This window comes from Scatophagus argus, chromosome 21 (genome assembly GCF_020382885.2).
Source record: "Scatophagus argus isolate fScaArg1 chromosome 21, fScaArg1.pri, whole genome shotgun sequence".
NCBI classification, from domain to species: domain Eukaryota; kingdom Metazoa; phylum Chordata; class Actinopteri; family Scatophagidae; genus Scatophagus; species Scatophagus argus.
Genome location: NC_058513.1, coordinates 10,821,609 through 10,842,502, shown reverse-complemented (window position 1 = coordinate 10,842,502; position 20,894 = coordinate 10,821,609). Strand labels below are relative to the sequence as shown.

General features: G+C 40.4%; 1 protein-coding gene across 5 annotated transcripts in view; it reads left to right on the top strand.

The window, feature by feature from the left end:
- plce1 (phospholipase C, epsilon 1) overlaps positions 1-17,688 on the top strand; it is a 76,682-nt gene extending 58,994 nt beyond the window's left edge. For 2 of the 5 annotated variants that reach the window (XM_046377562.1, XM_046377563.1), the window contains exons 24-45: positions 488-624; positions 740-978; positions 1,202-1,263; positions 1,495-1,660; positions 1,768-1,875; positions 2,140-2,256; positions 2,997-3,155; positions 3,606-3,741; positions 3,981-4,022; positions 6,355-6,473; positions 6,922-7,039; positions 8,617-8,754; positions 9,324-9,614; positions 10,285-10,448; positions 11,480-11,741; positions 12,235-12,353; positions 12,959-13,087; positions 13,173-13,370; positions 13,671-13,877; positions 14,030-14,242; positions 14,900-15,011; positions 15,596-17,688. In XM_046377562.1, the coding sequence (XP_046233518.1) occupies positions 488-624; positions 740-978; positions 1,202-1,263; positions 1,495-1,660; positions 1,768-1,875; positions 2,140-2,256; positions 2,997-3,155; positions 3,606-3,741; positions 3,981-4,022; positions 6,355-6,473; positions 6,922-7,039; positions 8,617-8,754; positions 9,324-9,614; positions 10,285-10,448; positions 11,480-11,741; positions 12,235-12,353; positions 12,959-13,087; positions 13,173-13,370; positions 13,671-13,877; positions 14,030-14,242; positions 14,900-15,011; positions 15,596-15,792 (3,433 nt within the window). In that variant the 3' untranslated portion in view covers positions 15,793-17,688. Of the gene's footprint in view, positions 1-487; positions 625-739; positions 979-1,201; positions 1,264-1,494; positions 1,661-1,767; positions 1,876-2,139; positions 2,257-2,996; positions 3,156-3,605; positions 3,742-3,980; positions 4,023-6,354; positions 6,474-6,921; positions 7,040-8,616; positions 8,755-9,323; positions 9,615-10,284; positions 10,449-11,479; positions 11,742-12,234; positions 12,354-12,958; positions 13,088-13,172; positions 13,371-13,670; positions 13,878-14,029; positions 14,243-14,899; positions 15,109-15,595 lie in introns of all 5 variants that reach the window. The other 3 variants (XM_046377565.1, XM_046377564.1, XM_046377566.1) reach the window with 3 other exon arrangements.
- Positions 17,689-20,894: the final 3,206 nt, after the last annotated feature.

Sequence of the window (20,894 nt, the reverse complement as noted above, 5' to 3'; positions counted from 1 at the left end):
AACAGTGTTTTGTCTTGATAAGCTGAGGATTATTCTCATACCAGTCCTCCTACATTTCTTAGATTGCAGTGGAACCGCTCATTTGCTGCCCAGCGGTCTCCTTTTAAATTCCTCACTTGTTCAACTATGCAGAAGTACAGTATGTCAGCAGATCAGCCTCTTTGAGATCTGCTTATTTTTCAAAGATGATACTGGAGATGTATTAAATTTAGTCACACCTCAAAGAACTCTTCAAACTGTTGCATGAGTTTGTTATCACGAACACTGAGAAGAACTCATACAAGGGACAGCAAAATAAAATGTAGACAAATGATGCCTGCCTCGGCAGGAAAACAAAATGTTTCAGCATATACTATAGAGGACATTTACTGAATCAAAGTCTATAAATATGACTTTTAATCTGGTATTTAAAAGAAATGTAGATACAATTGAATGCAGAAGTTGGGTAAATTGATCAAAAGTCTGCACTGTGTTGTTTCCTCCGCAGTATCCGAAGCAGGAAGGACCTGAAGGAGCTGTTTGACACCTTTGCTGTCCCATGCAGTCGTTCAAGTCCAGAATCTGCTCCTCTCTACACCAACCTCAGGATAGATGACAAAGACACGGGGCTACAGCCAGACCTTGGTAACAAACAGTTGCACTCACTTATTTATTTTCAGCAGTGCATGACACCAAATTAATACTCTTTTTTTTTTCCTTTCTCCTTCCCTCTGGTCTTACCTCTTCTTCTCCTCTCCAGACTTATTAACCCGCAACGGTTCTGATCTCGGCCTGTTTATTCGGACGAGGCAGCAGATGTCTGACAACCAGAAGCAGATCTCGGACGCCATTGCAGCAGCCAGCATTGTGACCAATGGGACGGGAGTGGAAAACGCATCACTAGGCGTCCTGGGATTGGCTATCCCTCAGCTGAACGACTTCCTAGTCAACTGTCAGAGAGAACATCTGAGTTACGATGAGATTCTCAGCATTATACAGGTAGAGTCTGAAGCCTGGAGGGATGGCACTTAAAAAATCGGTTTTAGCCTGAACTGGATATAAATAAAGGATAGATATAAAGGATAGAAAGCAGGATGAGAAAATGCCTGGTATAGATTTGTGAATTCACCAGATGAATGAATAAGGATGAAAGAAACTTGAGACTCAAGGAAGGAGAACCGACTGTTGATCAATAATGCAATTAATTGTTTCTTGTTTGCAGAAATTTGAGCCTTCATCCAGCATGAGACAAATGGGTTGGATGTCATTTGAAGGCTTTGCAAGGTAGAGTAAAAACTCACATTTTTCAAAATAATGTCAGCACTGAAACACATTTCAAGTATGTTCGGAATTATGCAAGCTTTATCATAAGCAGTGGCAGTTAAAGTTTATCTTCTGTGTTAAAACAGAAACATAATCAGGGTGTGAAATGAGCTCGGCAGACGTGTTTCTGAAGTCACATTTTGTTAAATATCCTTGTGATTGTTTGCTAACCATTTCTTCTGTCTGTACCAGATTCCTGATGGATAAAGATAACTTTGCTTCTCGTATTGAGGAATCCCTGATGAACGAAGAGGAGCTGCAGTATCCTCTATCCTACTACTACATCGAGTCTTCTCACAACACCTATCTGACTGGGCACCAGCTCAAAGGAGAGTCCTCTGTTGAGCTTTATAGTCAGGTAAAGGGAGACATTTTTACACAGTACCATATATGTTGTTTTTTTTTGGACCCATAGCTCTTGTGTTGTATGGTTAGATCTGATCACCGGATGTAATTTCGCACCAGGTGCTGCTGCAAGGCTGCAGGAGCGTCGAGTTGGACTGCTGGGATGGAGACGATGGCATGCCAGTTATTTATCATGGACATACACTCACCACCAAGATACCCTTTAAGGTTAGAAATACATATGAGTAACCTCATCAGTTGTTGGGAGACGTTTACACAGCAGAGCCAACCAGCACTGTACTGCTGTATGATGTATCTATTTACAGCCTAAACCGGACAGATGTGCCCTAAAACACCTGCATTTTATTTGTTGTTGTGTCTGCAGGCTGTTTCAGTAAATCTCATTAGTACTGGATTCTATGGGGTTTTAGTGACTTTAACTTGACTTAGAGAGACTTTTCTTAGAATTGAATCTTTCCTATGATCCTCCAGGATGTGGTGGAAGCAGTTAACCGGTCTGCATTTGTCAATTCCGACATGCCTGTCATCCTGTCCATAGAGAACCACTGTTCTCTCCCACAGCAACGCAAGATGGCTGAAATCTTCAAGGTATGACTGCAGCTATGTCTGAAATCATACAGGAGATATCTTTGTTTATCAGTGTCTGTAGCTGTGGATGTTTTCCATGTGTGGTGTATTTGTTTCTGATGTTATAGACTGAACACCAAAACTTCACAGGTAGTTTATATAAGCAGACAAGCTTCTTTTTTATGTTTTATATTGGGAATTGCATGCACCGACGCCATCAAGTTCTCTAGCTCCGGGTGCAACCACATGTTTTTCTCAGCGGCACTTCTAAGAACACTGTTTAAGTAAAGGTAGGACTCTGCTGGTTTGTTTTCACAGAAGCTCTCAGCCGTTGTGGGCATTTGAAATGGCAGTCTTCCAGCCAGAGGCTTTCTTTTCTTATCTTCAGGCTACAAATGTCCCTTTCTGCTTCTTCTTTTCTTTTCTTTTTTTTTTTCTTTTGAGTTATGCTCTAAATGCCGCACATAACTGGGCATGACAGATACATCATGAAATATCATCTTGCTTTCATCTAACAAAACTTCCCAGCATCCTCTCCTCCTGGGAGACTGACTTCTGAGTTACAAGATAAAGAAAAGTCTTTCATGTGCAGATAGCTCTGTGCCTCCGGCCAACTTATGTCACCACTTGTTTATTTGTGATGTTATTTTGTGTTGATAAAAGCACACTTTTTTTCCCTCTCCTCCTCTCGCTCAACATTACAGTCTGGTCACATTGTTGGATGTGGTTGATGTGATTTGATGATGTTTTGCCTTCATTAGACCGTGTTCGGGGAACGTCTCGTGACGCGCTTTCTCTTTGAAAGTGACTTCAGTGATGACCCTCACCTGCCGTCGCCGCTGCAGCTGCGAGGGAGGATCCTCCTCAAGAACAAGAAGCTCAAAGCACACCAGGCGCCTGTGGACATACTCAAACAGAAGGTTGAGAAGACAGAAAGACATCCTGTCCACACACAAGCACACACACACACACACACACATATATATATATCAATATGTACATCATTTATATTTCATATAAGCCAGCCTTTAAATGTTCTTCCATGATAGCATTAGCACATTCAGTATTTAACACTGTTTGTTGAGAGTGCTGTCACGCATAAATAATAGATGCTAATGTGCTCAAATGGACACCCCAGCAAACCACTTTCATACAGTTTACTTTGCACCCATAATGTGCTTCAGCATACACACTACAGGCTCTCTGCAGATAAGAGCTTGTATATTTACAGGTAATGAGTAGATACAGACCATACATCACATACAGGTCTATCTCTGTAAATATTAGTTCTTCTTGCACCCAGTTTTTTTTTTTTTGTTTTGTTTTTAAACATGCTCTCTGTAACACTTCATTTACAATTTCAATCCCAGGCTCACCAGCTTGCCCACATGCATGTCCAGGCTAGCAATGGGTCACCAGGGGTTACTTCGCCTGGCAACCACACCAACGAGGAAGAGGAAGAGGAGGAAGATGAGTACGACTATGATTACGAATCCCTATCAGATGGTGAGCAGAACTGCAAGAAGAACAAAACACTTCAAAAGCACAATACAAAAACATACAAGATTTCCCTCAGCTCTCAAACTAAAATACCACAGACTGTATTTAGATTCTGATGTTTTAACCCCTGAATGAGTCTCTGTTCACACCTTGATTCTGTTTCTCTCTTTTTAACACCAGCCTATGTTGACCCTCTGTTCTCACTCTGTTCCTGTCCTATTTTATGTTGCCTGTTTTCCACTTAGCTGATGTCCTCACAGCCTGTACTGCCTCGTATGGCCTGGAAGGTAAATGCACGGCTCCGATGCGGCTCTCTGTGTGCCAGTGTTTCCATCTACTTTTGTTTTGCAGTGGTAGTTGGTTATCTTTCACTGGTTCATTTCCATCAATCCTTAATAGAGTCTACTCTACTCTACTCTATGACTCTTAAATTCTACCTTTATATACTGAGCCTGCAACTAAGTTGTAAGGGAAATTATGGCTGTGATTGTCTACCACTGCAGAATAAGAACAGAGGAAACACATACATGTAGATGTGCACTAGTGATCTGCATTGTTGCATTAGACTGATTCGTGTATGTGCCTGAATACTGCTGGCTTTCTGCTGTTCGTGGACGTCAGGTAATTCTCTGCTGTAGCGTCTGTTGTGCATGATAAGCAGCAGTTAAGCAACATAAAATAGTCCCATCTAGTCCCTTTGACAGTTAAAAATATTCTGTAAGTTGTGTTGTTTGTGTAACATGGTGCCACCAGAGCGTTTTATAACTACTTTATCGCTAACAGTGGGTGGTTTACAACAAGTTATGTACGCTTGTTTTATCACTGTTATGTAATTGCAACAATGCAACAAGTGTTTTTAATTATTTTTATCGAAATCAAAACATGTCACTCTGAGCAATGTGTTCAGAGTAACCTGGATGTTGTTTTGATAAATCTTTAACATGTGCTGTATAAACGCAGCACGCGGTCTTCGAGACCACACTGTCTACCTCCAGACTGACTGTGCTCGAAGGACACGCAACTGTGAATGACATCAAAATTAGATCTGTGTTCAATTGAAGTCAGTTTTTTTACGCTGTCAGCATGATTTCTCTTTCTCCCACAAACGCATCACCTCCCTTCCTCCTCCCCTTCATACTGTATTTGTCTGTGACCTCGCCAGTGGCTGGGCAAGCTCATCAGGGAAACAAAACAAAGCCATCTGGTTTCTCAGGCCCTACGCTGCCCCCACACTAAACAACAGACCAGGGGAAACTACCCTGTCCTGGTCCCAGTCCCAGCACTACTCTCTCCTAATCCTTGCCCTCTTCTTGTCCCTTTCGGAAGAACTTACCAGTCATAGACCTTTAAAAAAAAACAACAACTTTCTTTTAACCTTATAAAGTTGTGCTCTTTTGGTACTCACCCCACTCAGACTGCTATCAGGCTAAATAAGCCACACTCCATCCTTAACTGCCTCCAGTTTACCTGCTTTTACTTGTCATCAGCTGCCCAAGTAAATACAAACACTTGAGCACTAAACTGCCAAGTTGCCACCATCTCTTGTTTAACAGTAACTCTCCAGCCACAGTCTGGCATAAGTCACTTCTCTGGCTACTGTCTGCAGGATGACAGTCAGGGTCAACTCTTTGGCCAAACACTTTTCAAATGAAGAGATTCTAAATGTCAGGAATGAAACAAGTTTTCTGTGATAAAAAGCTTCTGCAATTTCAAGCTGATGTGTTTCTTTCTGTGTTTTTGGCTGCGATGAACGTGTAGGAGGAACGAGAGCACAGGGAAGAACTCCCCAGTGTTGCTCCCGTTCACAGTTGATAGACATTGCTTTGAATATCAGTGAGGAGGGGTCTTTGTGGGTGTTTGGCTTGGGAATATGCTCATGGGATCTGCATGTAGTTAGGGATACAGATAACTGCTTTTTCCACATGTAATTATTCTGTAATTGTCCCCACCTGCTGTCCTCTAAAAGGCACCAAACGTGATGGCTGAATGCTGAAGCCAATGCAGCTCCTGCCTTTAAGCTCCAGTTGACTCAGTGCTCTGACTTTATTAAATTAACAAGAAAAAGCCAACTCCTTTCTTGGAGTACAAAGTCAGCATTTGTTTTTATAAGCAATGAGATTCCCAGATGCTAAATTTACTTCTTCTGATATATGTCTTGTCTAGTGAGTTAACATACAGTATATCAAGAGCAACAGTCACACCAACTCCAGTGCACAATTTTTATTTAGCAAATAGCTTTGAAATCCAGAGTGGATTTTTGTCAGGCCAATTTTTGCCTCCTGGATCAAGTGTTGTCCCCTGTACTACTACATGTGGACAGGAATTATATTCATGTAGAATTATGTTCTTAAGGTAAAATTGAGCCTTTAATTGAGGTTTGTGTGGGAAATTGCTTGCTTGGTGGTGAGTTATCTCAACCAGAAATTTTAATATGCAGTGGTTTTCAGCCACTGTTTGTCCAGCTTTTATCTTCTGAGCCCTATGATGCAAGATCAGTATTTCTTTAGCAGTTTGTTTGCATTGTTTTTTGTTTTTTTTTCACACTTGATTTGCCTACAGATCATTTTCTAATCAAGTGTCCTCTCTAGCTAACTTTCACTCACTGTATTTTCTACATAGATAACATCCTGGACGACAAGCCAGAGGGGAAGAGCTCAGTAGACAAAGAAGAGCAACCTGTTGATGAAATACCAAAGAGGATGAAGAAGTCTGATAGCACCACACAGAGCAAAGGAAAGGTGCGATACTACAGCATTAAACTAACTGCTGCAGCTGTGCTTACACCGAATCCCTTAACTTGAACTATTTAAAATATTCTAAAGACGAAGAAGCCCGTTTAACAGCTGCTTTGCGCCAGTGGATATTTTGGCGGTTTGGATTGAAGCAAACACTTATAAGTAACTTATCTAGCTTTTATTTAAATGATCACTTTGCTGGCTGATTTCATCAAAGACGTGTTGAAGTCAACAGAAATGGGTTAAGAGAGAAAATACATGTCTGGATTGAATTTGTTGATGTGTTTAAAAGTATGAAATTTGGATAGCAGTCTGGCTAGGATGTTCCCCTGCTACTACTGCCTGTGTCTGTTATACGAGGCCCAGTCCCCCTGCTTCAGTAGCACATCACTGTCTCATATAGTAAATCCATGTTGTCCCGCGTCCTGTGTCTGCCTGTCTGCACACGTAGGTGTTTGATATGGAGCTGGGCGAAGAGTTTTACCTTCCTCAGAACAAGAAGGAGAGTCGACAGATCGCCCAGGAGCTCTCCGACCTCATCATCTACTGCCAGGCCGTGAAATTTCCCGGTAGAGAATGTTTTCATCTTTCAGTCTCTTTGTCACACACAGTTCTTTCTCTTTCTTTGCTTTCCATTTTCACATGCCCTTTTTTTCCCCCCTTCTCTCCTGCACGGCTCTTTCTCCCAGCGCAAAGTGACTTATTCTCCATCAAGCTCTTTCTGCCTACCTCTCCTCTTTTACTTCAGACGTGCTATCAATATCTCCTTTTTCTGTCTTGTCCCTCTTTAATCCACTCCCATGTTATATTTAAGAGGTCAAACCTTTCCCCATGTTTTTTTTTTTTTTTCATTGCAAGACATTTAATATCCCAGTGTTACACTCCATTCCTCTCCCACACAGGACACCCACTAAGATGATGAATCTTTCTCTTCCCCATGGGAAAGATAGGATTACTTCATTGTGTTGTCAGTCCCAGAGCAGCACAACAACAACAACACAGTTGTCATGTACTGTACATTAAGGAAATGTTTCTGGGATGTCCTGGAGAATAGTTAGTGTCTCAGGTTCAAATATGACCCAAGGACTTTGTCAGATTTCACCCCTTCTGTCCTATAGTTTTACCTGTTTTGCTATAAGCTGATGTGTTGCAGTTTGAAAAAATGAGAATCAGATGAGATTGATGCACCAAAAAGTTCTCTGTTCATCACTTCAGGATGTCTGACTTTGCTTTCTGTACCCTCATAAAACATCTCACATTTCCTCTTTACTGGGATCTGTCTTCATTCCCTGCTACCATTTATCTCAGTTATTTCTTTTTGTCCATTAAATATCAACCTCTTGTCTCGTGTTTCCTCCCTTAGTTGTCCTCTTCTCTGCTTGCGTCCTCTTTTCTTTACGTGACATTTGCCCTTATAAACTTTCCCGTGTTTCCACTTGGTATTTTATTTGTTTACTTTTTCAGGAACCTGAGATCTGAGAAAGAAGACGAGGCATGTGCTTCACTTCAGACAGGCAGCAGACTGCTTACCGCTGTCTGATATCTGGCGTGGTTGCAGACGGACGTGTTACCTCTAAAAACTTGTCTGCAAACACATTCCATTCAGAAAATGCGTAGCGCATTTCTGATCCTGAGATTTGACACCAAATAAGAACCAGCTCAAGATGAACTGTTTAACTGTACGGCATGCAGCATTTGTATTAATAAATGATGCATTTAATGACTTTAATTGGTTTTGTTGCAATCAACAAACAAAAAAAACATTGCAAGCATCTGTCTACTATCTGTCTACTACTACTACTATGCTGCATTTTCCATGTTAATCTACAAATTTTAGGTAAATTCTGACACACTACTTTACAGAATAAGAACAAGTTTTTGCTTTTAAAGGCAAAAACATATCTTTCCACAAATAAAACATAATTTATCTCTGAACCTCTGTGCTCATTAAAACAATTGGAGTGATGCATGCCAGGGACGAGACCAACTTCCTCATTCTGACAGAAATTGACAGAGAAAATGATTTCTGGATTGTGAGAAGCAAACTGATGTCATGAGTGTGGCGTCTCCAGTATGTCTGTGCTGCATTATTGACCACTTTCTTCTGTCTGCCTCTTTTTTTGTGTATGTGTGTGTGGGAACACAGGCCTGTCCACGCTGTCTCCAGCCGGATCTGGCAGAGGGAAGGACCGGGGAAAGAGCAGGAAGTCCATATTTGGCACAGCTCCCGCTCGCTGCAACACAACAGGGGAGGTCACGACTCAGAGTCGCACTCCTGGGAAAGGTACTCGTTCGTAGAAATGTGTGTGAAAAGGAAAGTATATTGTGTCTATATATTATAGGTTTGAGAAATTTAGAAAAACTTAGATTTTGAAAAATGTGAATTTGACTAAAAAGTAGTTTGAGCAAATGAATTTGAAAATGTGTGTAAGTAGCAAAAGAAAGCCAGCAAATACACTATAATAAAATACACAAATTAGGATAATTACCAGAAGGAGTCACAGTATTCAGAATATTTGTTGTAGATGATTTTAGTGCTATATATACAATTCTTGATGTTGTGCAAAATTTGCTGTTTTGCTGAGCTTTTCCTACTTTAAATGTGTTTTTTTCCTGGACTTATCAAGGAATTACAAGCTGCAAAGTATCGCAAGAACTTATGATTTAGTTTGATCTTCTAGGTGACAAAGTAATTGTGAAATACTACCTTAAAGATTCAGGAATCAAGAAACATTAATAAAGGTTCAATTTTAGTCTCAAAAACAATCATGAAATTTTGGTATAAGATGATAATATGGCTATCCTGATTGGTGCGCTCAGCTATTATAACCGCTCTCTCTTTCCTCCCTCTAGGTGGCGCCGAGCGGCTGAGCTGGGAGGAACAGCAGACGTCACCCGTCCTCAACCCCCCCACCTCTCTCAGCGCCATCATCCGCACGCCCAAGTGCTACCACATCTCCTCTGTGAACGAAAACGCAGCCAAGCGCCTGTGCCGGCGTTACTCTCAGAAGCTGATCCAGCACACGGCGTGCCAGCTGCTCAGGACTTACCCGGCGGCCACCCGGATCGACTCGACAAACCCAAACCCGCTGCTGTTCTGGCTGCACGGCATTCAGCTGGTGGCCCTCAACTATCAGACTGATGGTGAGGATGGCGTGGAGAGACACGGACACCTTCTGTGCATATGGCAGTTTGTGTCACTCACAAGCGAACATTACCATTAAAACATCAACTAGCACTAAAACTCCTCTGCATGCTTGCTTTTTACAAGTTTGCAAAGCCTTGAAATGATCTGAAAGGCTTTAAGTCCACGTGAGCCAATACGGGATGTGAGTCTTCTGTATTTGAAAGGAGATAAAATGATCTGTTATCATGCTGTTTGTAAGGGGATGCTGATCCTGCTGTGCTCCACTGTTCATTTTTCTCTCAGTTTCTTCTGTTAATCCTCTACCTCTGTGCTTGTCTTTCTTTCCATCTTTCTTTGTGTCTCTTTGTTTTTTTTTTTGTCCTTCTCGCTTGGCTCCATCTCTTCTCTTTATCACTTGACTCTCTGACTCATGCCTTCTCTTTCTCTGCTTTTCTGAAATATTTTTTGCCCCAATTTGGAATCAGAGTTTAAAAATATGAGCACCCACATTTGTGCATGAAGACACTTCCATGCAGTCAGGTGTACAAGTATGCTTATGGGACAATCAAAAACAAAGAAAGAAAGAAAACAAACAAACAAACATGAGCTTGTTGGTTGTATCTGATTCTTAATAATACTATTACCTCAATCCCTTTTCCCCTGCCCTTTTTTTCCTTCCCTTCCAAGACCTGCCCATGCAGTTGAACGTAGCTTTGTTTGAGGCCAACGGCGGCTGTGGCTACGTCCTGAAGCCAGCGGTGCTGTGGGACCGTAGCTGTCCGCTCTATCAGCAGTTCTGTCCGATGGAGAGGGATGTGGAGAAAATGAGCCCCACCGTTTATTCCCTCACTGTGAGTGAAGATGACACGTGATCAGTCAGGAAGACTTTTTCCTCTTTAATCGTTTGTCCTCTCGACTTTCATTCTCACTCTTCTTAAACAACACTTTTAGCTTCCTGTCTAAATGTATATTTTATACTGTCAACTTTAATTTTTGGTAGCTGACCGTAAATGTAGATTTATTTTTAAAGCGTTTTGGGCATATTTATTTGTACCCTGATTTGCATGATGCAGTTTCAGAAGCCTTGAGGAATTAAGAACTTTCTTGGGCCTGTTTTCTATCGTTTATTAACGTACCCGCAGTGACACTCAAACACACACTTGTAGGTGTCATATTAGATTCACTAAGATGTGTTAGATGGTTTAATGGACCTCATAAAGCAAAAATGTCAAACATTTGTTGGTTCCAGCTTCTTAAATGTCAGGATTTCCTGCTTTTCTTTGTCCTTTATGATAGTGAATGAAGAGAAATGACAAGAAAGCTATGTGAAGATGTCACTTTGGGCTGCCGGAATGTGAAGAGCATTTTCCCCTATTTTTTGACATTTTATGAAATAAATGATTGAATCAATAATGAAAATAATGTTTAGCGGTGACAATAGTTGACAAGGAGTTTTTTCTTTTTTCGTTTGTTTTTTTGTTTTGTCCTCAGATGTCTCACAAACATCTTAATGTTAATGCTGAATTGCTCATAATGTCGCCACCTTTAATTGTGATGAAGATTTTCACTCATTTGTTTATCCGCTGACTTTCACGGTCATCTGTGAGGTTCAGGTTTTCTGCTCTCATGCTCTCAGAGGCAACATAAACAGTGATGTGGTAAAGCCAGTAGTACAAACAGAGGCATGATCCCTCTCTCATAAAACCTGTGAGAGGGAGAGATGGAATCTGCGCTGGCAGGTCAGAGTGACTTCACTATCTTGTTTGGCTTCTCTGGTCAAGACTGAATTAGTATAAAAAGAATCTTAACCGAGAGTGTTGTTCATACGTGGTTCTAGCCATTGTTTCTTTTGAATCATCATACCTCCTCTGTCTCCTCTCAGGTCGTCTCTGGGCAGAACGTCTGTCCTGGCAACAGCGCCGGCAGCCCCTGCCTCGAGGTGGATGTTCTGGGCATGCCCGTCGACAGCTGCCACTTTCGTACCAAACCCATCCACCGCAACACCCTCAACCCCATGTGGAGCGAACACTTTCAGTTCACTGTGCACTTTGAGGACATGTGCTTCCTGCGCTTCGCCGTCGTAGAGAACAACAGTTCCCAGACTACTGCTCAAAGGACTCTGCCTCTGAAGGCCCTCAAGCCAGGTAGGAGTCTAACATACTACCTCGAGAAAGGATGGTCTAAGCCATAGACTGGGAGTTTGTATCGACCAGAGTCTGCGAGATCATCTGTAAACATGTAAAAAGGCAGAAACAAGGCAGAAAAATTCATCTCATTAAGTTGAGCATCTTGTCATGTGTCTGGTTCCAAAATGGAAACATTCAAAAATACAAAATAGCAAAGGTTAGCACTGTCGCCTCACAGCAAGAGGGTTGCGGGTTCGGGTTTGGGCCGGGGCCTTCTATGCGCCGTTTGCATGTTCCCTCTGTGCCTGTGTGGGTTTTCTCCAGGTACCACAGTCCCATAAACATCTGCGTGTGTCAGCCCTGCGATTGACTGGCAACCAGTCCCGGGTGAACCCCACCTCTCGCCCATAGTCAGCTGGGATAGGCTCCAGCCCCGGATAAAGCGAGTATAGATAATGGATGAATGGATATTTCCAAGACCCTTAACTGTTTTTTGTTTGTTTTTTTTCAGGTTACAGACACGTCCAGTTGAGAACACAACATAATGAACCTCTTGAAGTGTCAAGCTTGTTCATCTACAGCCGCAGAACAGAGGAAGGTCCTACGGGGGGCGCTACTCCCTCATCACTGGTAAGACTTCAGCTCAAGTCGTAGGGTTGCAGGAGTATACACTACACTTAAAAATGTATAATATTTTAAGTACAGTAGATGGTAATACAAAATGCCAGCGGGGGAATGTAATTAAGTACTTCACTCAGTCATTACTGTACTGAAGTACAAATTGGAGGTACGTTACTCGAATATTTCCATTTTAGGCAACTTCATTCTAAAAGCCAAAAATCGTACTTACAATCCACTATGTCTGTCTGACAGCTTTAGTTGCTTGTTACTTCACAGATCATAACTTTTCATTCCCTTCCTGTCCGGTGAAATCCACATATGGTCCCGAGTTCTTAATTTTGAATTCATGCATTCTTCATAGTTTGAGCAAATTCTCCCACTTCTTAAGATAAATAATCTATTTAAAAAGTCCTGGTTTAGTTGTAAAATGAACTGTTGTATGAAATGTTTAAAGCAGGGGCTGTCTTTCTCGCAGGACAACAGCTACAACAGTAAACATACAGTAATATTAATCCAAACACATCATATGTAATATTAAAACACTTTTACTGCAGGATCAAGCAGCTTTTGACGCACCTTTGACGTCTTACTAACCTCTCCTGCTCTCTGCACAGCTGTTCAGTTCAGAGGAGAAACGTGTGTCGCAGCAGCACCGGGTGACGGTGTATGGAGCTCCTGGTCCTGAGCCCTTCACTGTGTTCTGCGTTACAGAACAGACGACCGCCAAACAGCTGCTGGACATGGTTAGCACTTTAGAAGTATCATTTTCGGAGTGTTCTTATCCATCTCTTGTAGATTTTTTTCATATAAGGTTTCTCTGCCCCACAGGCCGTAGCATCTGCAGGAAACCCTTCGGAGTACTTCCTGTGCGAGGAGAAGGTACCTCTGTTGAAGGAGCGCAGCGAGGTGAAGCGCTGTGCTCAGCATCGTCCTTTAGCGCCCGAGGAGGAGGTGGTCAGGCTGGTCTCCAGCTGGAACACTGAGGAGGGATATGTGGGGAGGATCAGCCTCAAAACCAGAGAGGAGGTACGCAAAGACAGCACAAACACTGACATTTGAAAAAAATCTCAAATTGGATATTTTAGAGCAACAAGGAGCTAGAAAATGATTATTTGGGTTTACTGATATTAATCTGCTCTGTTTATTGATTAAGAACATTTTAAGCACAGTGTGCTTAAGTTAACCCTATAACTAAAGGACTTGACAGATGTATTTTTGTCACCTCTCATGTTAGTCTACAGCTCCCCCATGTGGTTGTCATGTACTTGTTCACATCTGGGATTCTGCTTCATGTTTTTCCCTTTATATATGGTTTTGTTCTTATAGAACTTAAATGGGAAAGACAAGGTGCTGGAGGGAGAGGAGGAGGTGTCTGTAGGAGCCAGAGAAGGACCAGGAGGAGGAGGAGGAGGAGGCGGTGGAGCAGCAGAGGATGACATGTTCTTCGTCCAGGTCCATGAGGTTTCTCCGGAGCAGCCTCACACTGTGATCAAGGCCCCACGCTACAGCACCGCTCAGGACATCATACAGCAGGTGAGGACAGTCGAGAATCCACCCGATAACATTAAAGCGATGCTGAGGATTTAAAACAAGCAACTTTTATAATACGAGCCATGCAAAACATACATGCATACGAACCTTCAACTGGCTTAATTTGTTGCTCATACATTCTTTGTCTTGGCCAGACTTTGTCAAAGGCCAAGTATTCCTACAGTATCCTATCTAACCCCAATCCATGTGACTACGTCCTGATGGAGGAAGTGACCAAGGACACTGGCTCTAAGAAGTCCTCCACTGCCAAGCCCCTGCAGCGGGTGCTGCTGGATCACGAATGCGTCTATCAGGCTCAGAACCGCTGGCGGGGCGCGGGAAAGTTCATTCTTAAACTCAAAGAGCAGGTAGCTCTAAACGTGCCGATCTGCAAAGCTAGAGACTTTTTTTAATTTTTGTTTTCAGAGATTTTTATTTTATATTTATGTGCATTACGTCAAGCCTTTGAGCATGTTTCTGTCTGCTGTAGTTTTGTAACACTTACAACTCTTTCTCTAACATCTCAATTAATCAGTGCTTTTGTTGTGTGTTTGTTAACACCTGCATGTGCTTTTAACCTGCCGCTTTTTGTGTGTGTTTTGTTGCTGTTTTTCCATGCAGTGTTGTGCGCTTATATTGCTCTAACATTTTTATATGTCGTATGTCTTTTATTTATGAACCAACCCTTTAAACATGAGGCCTTTTGTGCTGACAGTGAGAACATGTTTAAAATGAGCTGCCTCCTCCAATAAAGGTTAAATGATTTTTAAAGTTGTGTTTAGTTTTTTTTTTTTATTGTTCCTTCTTGAATTATTAAGACAGGATGAGAGAAGAAAAGAATTTGATAAAACACATAAGCACTTTAATTTTTGAGTACAAAAAAGGAGGTAAGAGAGGCATACACTCAGGATGGGAAAAAAGATTAAATGTACGGTTGGTCAGTCTTCTCTATCACTCTCAAAAACTACGTACATATATCTGTTTGTTTATCTATTTTAGTAACATTAATCTGTTTCTGTTTGCAGGTGGTGCGGGAAGACAAAAAGAAAGTCATTTCCTTCGCCAGCGAGCTGAAGAAGCTGACCAGTCGCAGCCGCAGCATGACGACTGGCGGCGGAGTGGACGGTCCCACCCAGAGTAAGGATGATAGAGCAGCATGCTGTGTGGCTCTGACAGAGCTCCAGGAGTGAGGCTCACACTCTGCCTGCTGTCTGTGCATGGAAAGGCAACAGAGGTACCGTATGTCGTCTCTAACGTTCACCACAGCAAAAGGAGCCCAAACTGTTAAAGTGCCACTCTATGGATAAGTCTAAAATAGCTAAATATGTGTCAGCAGTTTATCTATAGATTTGATCTGGATTGTGATGTGTTCAAGATACAGTGTTAAATACAATGTTTAAAACCAGTTTTCCTTAGAATCAAGTAGGACTTAAGTTAAATTGTGGGATTTTTTTGCATAACGCATGAGATAATATGGACAAGAAGTGTGCGTGAGGAGTTTACAGAAACTCATTAGCATGCCTCCCAGTATGTCTTGCTTTTGTAGCAATCTACTTCAGAGGCTCCGACATCTCCATCTCATATGATAATTTCCAGCAACATTTCATCCATTGTATTCCATCCACTGTGGCGACAAGTCATTATGATGATACTAAAATGTTGTGTTTATCTGGCCCACTTTGGTGCTGCCTGTTAAAGCTCTAAACTGTGATCCTTTGCAGGGTATCTGTCTGCAGCTGCAGGTCTGAAGGCGTGGGTGGCAGAGGGCAGGGTGGGGACAGGAAGGTTCCTACAGGCCTCCTCCTCATCCTCCTCCTCTTTTAGGGCGCAACTCCACCCTGTCCACCTGCCTGCCTCCTCTCTGACCCCCCCAGCCTGGAAGCTTCACCTCCTCAGGAACTGGAAGATCCACAAATGAATCCACAGAGAGAGAAGACTTGCTTTGACTACTTCTAAACTGTGAGGATTCTGGTGTTTCAGCGAGGGTCCTACACAGCGTGGAATTCTGGGACATTCTCCTCTGTCCTGAGGGAGTTTGAACCTGTCTTATGTTAGCTGAGGAAGTAGAGGACAGGACTTAGTCCAAGGCCCCATTTATGGGTTAACAAGACAGATGTTAAGCCCCTTTTCTTGGGTGAATGATGCACAGGAGTTGTGGGCAGGTAGCTCTGGCTCGTTTATTGGTTGAAGTGTGGGAGTCAGGGAGTCCAGAGTACCTGGTCCAGTTGCTGTCATTGAAGTCATAAGGTATGGGATTAGGGACACGCATATTCACTTACCAGTAGAAAGGAGGAATTTGTCAAAAAAAAAAGGTAACATTTAAAGGATGAAGAGATTTGCTAGATCTCCCACCTAAATATAAGAATGAAAACGGCATCTAGATTGAATGAGTTTAGTGATCCACAATTCTTTAGAGAGCTGATTCGATGACGGTTCAAATACTGCCCTGCTAGTGAGGTCCTGCATTCCAGCACGGGCTACAGTTTTCTATATCGTGTATTTATCTCAAAGTAAGTTCATAAACTACTTCCCTTTTCTATCACCACACACAGAAAGCACACAGCAGATGGACGGTTATCTGCTTGGAGAAAGTGGAAAGAGAGATGCAGGAGAGTAGGAAACAGTACTCTTCTCTCTTTCTCAGGTATGGAGCTGTTTTGGCTGAGGGCATTGTGAAGGAGGCTGACAAGCTGGCTTGTTTGGTTCTTTTCTTACTGTTCCAGTTTCACAGTACTGTAAGGGCACATTTTGGGCATCGCTCACAGAAAGAGGCAACAAAATGAAATGACTTATTATGGTTTTTTCTGTAATGGAATTAGCAATGCTTTTAGGGGGTTTCTTAGACACTACTGTCTCTGCCCTCAAGTCGATTTCAAGCATTTTAAGGCATTGTAGGTGCGCACTATTGGTGATAAAAGTTGTCCTTCTACGTTGCCTTAAAATGTTGCAAAGCTGCCTTTTGGTAATTTTATAGTTGTATCTCTGAAGATGATCTGTGACTCATTTAACAAAGTATTTTAGTTCTGTCATCACTGTCCACAAATATTTCTGTCAATAGGCATCTTACCTTGCTTAAAAACAGAAATGATTCATGTAACCAGAGTAGGACTTTTCAACAAAACTCTTGCTTATTAAAGAAAAGAATTTTGCAGCTGTTGAGCTGTTTATCAAAGTGAAATATTGTCAAAATTTGGCAAAATTATAATGTGATTCCAAAGTTAAAGTACAAATATGACCATGTGACATTTGATTACAGGTTTCAGAGAGTTTTATGTTCTCAGTTCTTTGGCCACTATTCAGGGTTAGTGAGAACAGTATTGAGGCTCAATACTCTGCCTTAATGCTAAAACTGCTAACTGATTGTAGCTAAACATGTAAAGATTTTTTTCCTCAGTGTCAAACAGATAAAAATACTTACATTTCATCCTTTGAGTAGAACAGTGATGGTTTGAGCACTAAGATCCTTTGGAAAAACAGAGCGTGATCTTCATCAAACAGCAGTTTGCACATTTGTTTTTTCCCGTTACTGTCATCTTCTGTCTCTTGTGTGTTACTGTTTGATAGATAACACAGACTTGATTGTTAGGTCCAACATTGTATTAGGGCCATTAGTGTCAAAAAAAACAGAGCCAGAGAGGGGGGTAATATTCTGAGAAAAAAAAATTGTGAGATTAAAGTCAGAAATTTATAAGAATGATGGATAATCTTTGAGATTAAAGTGGTAAATTTACAAGAACAAAAACTTTCTCTGAGATTGAAGACATAAACTTACAAGAACAAAAAAAAAATCGGACAGTTTCTGAGTTCATTTGAATGGCTAGGATCATCGGTACTTATTACTAATAACTGACGCTAATTTTACACTACCATAGATGGAAACTTTAACACCATAATACTGCAGTTGAAGCAGCCTGAGCTACTGTACAGGCTGGAACACTAAATGCAAGGGAACTACGAGGAGAGGAAGATGGAGGGCTTCATTTGATTAAGGAAACAAAACTTTTTTCTCGAAACTTTATGATCTCAAATCTCAGAGGTTTTTCTCGGAATATTACTTCCCATCCTTAGCTCTTAATTTTTTATTTTATGTATTTTTTTAATACAATGTCATAGTTATGAGATTGTCTACTTTTTTTTTTAAATATATAATGGTCATCATATTTATTAGCTTTGATTATATCCCAGCTGTTAATTTAGTTTTCAGGAAAGCACAATATAAAAGAATGAACTGCAGTTCACTTAAATTTACTGGCCTACATTTCCTGTCCATCATCATGAATTCTGTATTCTTATGGATTACTAGTGTTGATTATTTCTTTTTTTCTTTCTTTTTTTTTTAACTTGATTTATTTGGGGCCACTTCTCCTGTTTTTTTCTGTTTTAACATTTCCATTAATACACACACATCTTCTAGTTTAGTTTGGCATTTCAATGATTAATAGACAGACAGATAGATATTATAATACATTGATATTAATACATTATTTATATTAATATTAATAATGTATGTATTAAGACATACATCACAACTTTAATTCCTCCTAATTTCAAAGCTGAAGAAAATCATTTTTGTGAGTTGTTTGTTTAGTTGTTTAATTGAAAGTGTTCGAAACCCTCAATAGTTAAAATATTTTTGCATAAGGATAAATTAAAAAATAATAATAAATTCAAATTTCAATTTCAGTTTCAAAGCCAAACTTATTGATTTTTTTTAAATAAAAAAATAACCTACAAAAGGTGAACACTTGCAATTTATTAGAAAGTCTGATTTTTTTATTTTGTTGGCAAATGTAGCCATGCTCCACACAAAAAATATGGAGTGTTTGCCCTTTTATTTTGATTTCTTTACGTTTGCTTGATGCCAAGTAATGATGTTTGGATTTTAGTGCAATAGTGAAGTTGAGTTACTTTAACTGCTTAGGTTTTTAACTCCTGACCTTGACTTGTTTAAATTTGTCAAAACTGATATCATTCACACATAATGCTGATGTTTTGTCAGTGGTAAGGCAGTAGGACGATTCCTAAAGGTAACACAGGTAGTGTATATATATATATATATATATATATATATATATATATATATATATATATATATATATATATATATATATATATATGTATATGTATATTGTGTCTGACTAACAAGCAGTGATAATTAGGCCAGGATAGTTCCAGTACTCACCATAATCTGTTTATCTGTTCTGGCTGTTGAAGCATGTTTATGTAAGAAAAATGATCAGATTTGATAAACTGGTGATAACTTACAGACACCATGCTGGATAAAAGTGGGATCAGCTGATACAACTATGTGAAATCCACACTGACTTTCAACAGAAAGGGACATAATCAGTTCATGTAATCTCGATCACATCCTACCGTTCAGGCACAGCTGCGTTCCGTCTTTCTAACCTGTAGACCTCATTTCTGAATGTAACATTTCTTAATGTGTTAAAACTGAGACAAATGTGTGTTTGGATGTTATTTATTTTAATGTGAAGCCCTGGTTGGCAAATTTCTGTTGTTGTTTATGTATAATTTCTTGTAAGTAGTGTTTTTTTTTTTAATTTATTTATTTCCATGCGTGAGAGGATACAATCTCTACTGCCCTAAATTTACTCAAACTTATTTAGTTACATAAAGAAATATTTTACTTTGTGTAAAATATTCAGCTTAGTATTCATGTGTATTCATACTTCTGGCATATTATTCTCCAGTGCACAGCAGCATCTTTTAATGCCTTTTGTTTGGTGAGTTTCCACAACTGTGGGCAAAAGCTGACAATTCAAACTTTGTCACGTCGTTATATTAAAAAAGTTTATGGTGTATTCATCATATCCACTGAATATGACATACTGTATGTGTTAGCTGACTGCGGGCTATGTTTCATCTGCAGCGCTGTGTTGTTTCCATAAGATGTGCAGTATACCCTTTAACATCCACCATACGTGTTATGATGTGGCTGTCAAGTGAACATTTGTCTATTTACTTGAATTTTTAAATGGATGACCATTGGTGGATTCATATATCAGGATTACAGTTAAAATAAAAATATAAATAATTAACAGTGTTGCATATCAGAGTTCAAAGAGTGTGTGTCTGAGCTCACCTTCTTGTGCTTTGTTTGTTTATTTGGTCCTGATGTGTCCATGTTGTGAGTCCTGAATGGAGACCAGATGGCTGGTTTAACAAAAACATCTTCGCTCATTCTTGATTTTGCACTTAATTTAGTCAAATACCGTAATTTCCGGACTATAAGTGGCTACTTTTTTCTATGCGCTTTTAACCCTGCAGTTTAAACAATGATGCGGCTAATTTATGGATTTTGCCTCGAAACAAATTGACATTGAGAGCGACAACAAAAGAGAGGCTGACAGCGTGGACACCTGCAGCTTATAGACAATTGCGGCCTATATATGTACAAGTTTTTCTTTTCTTTTTAAATTTAGTGGGTGCGGCTTATATTCAGGTGCGCTCAATAGTCCGGAAATTACGGTACAAATTTCACAAGGTTTCACTAAAGGGTTAGCCACCCTACACTTGGTTAACTCCTAAGATTTTTTTTCTACACTCTGCTAAATTACACCAATAAAGTGTCCATGTAGCTAAAAGCTACACAGCTCTGTGCAGCAAAAGATTTTATACAGAAACTTTGTTTTTTCGGTCCTCAACAAGTTAATGTGCCCTTTTTCAGGTTTACCATTTCAATTGTTTACCTTTGGGTTTGGTTGACATCATTTCAAGTCAAAAGGCAAAGTCAGTGACTTCAAAGTCAAATTGTAGTTTATGATCTCATCTTGTGATGAGTCATATCTCTGTTTTTTTTCACATTTCAACATATTACAGGGATAAATAGTAAAGTTAATGTTGACTAAATTCAATTTAGTTGCCTCAGTATGAGGGCTCTGGTTTTGTGCATTCAGCCTACCTACATACTGGCCTGTTTCTCATTCTGTCTATTAAAACATTAGAATAGCACTGAGCAGACACCTGTACTTGCTCTATGATTAGTCAAAATCTCTG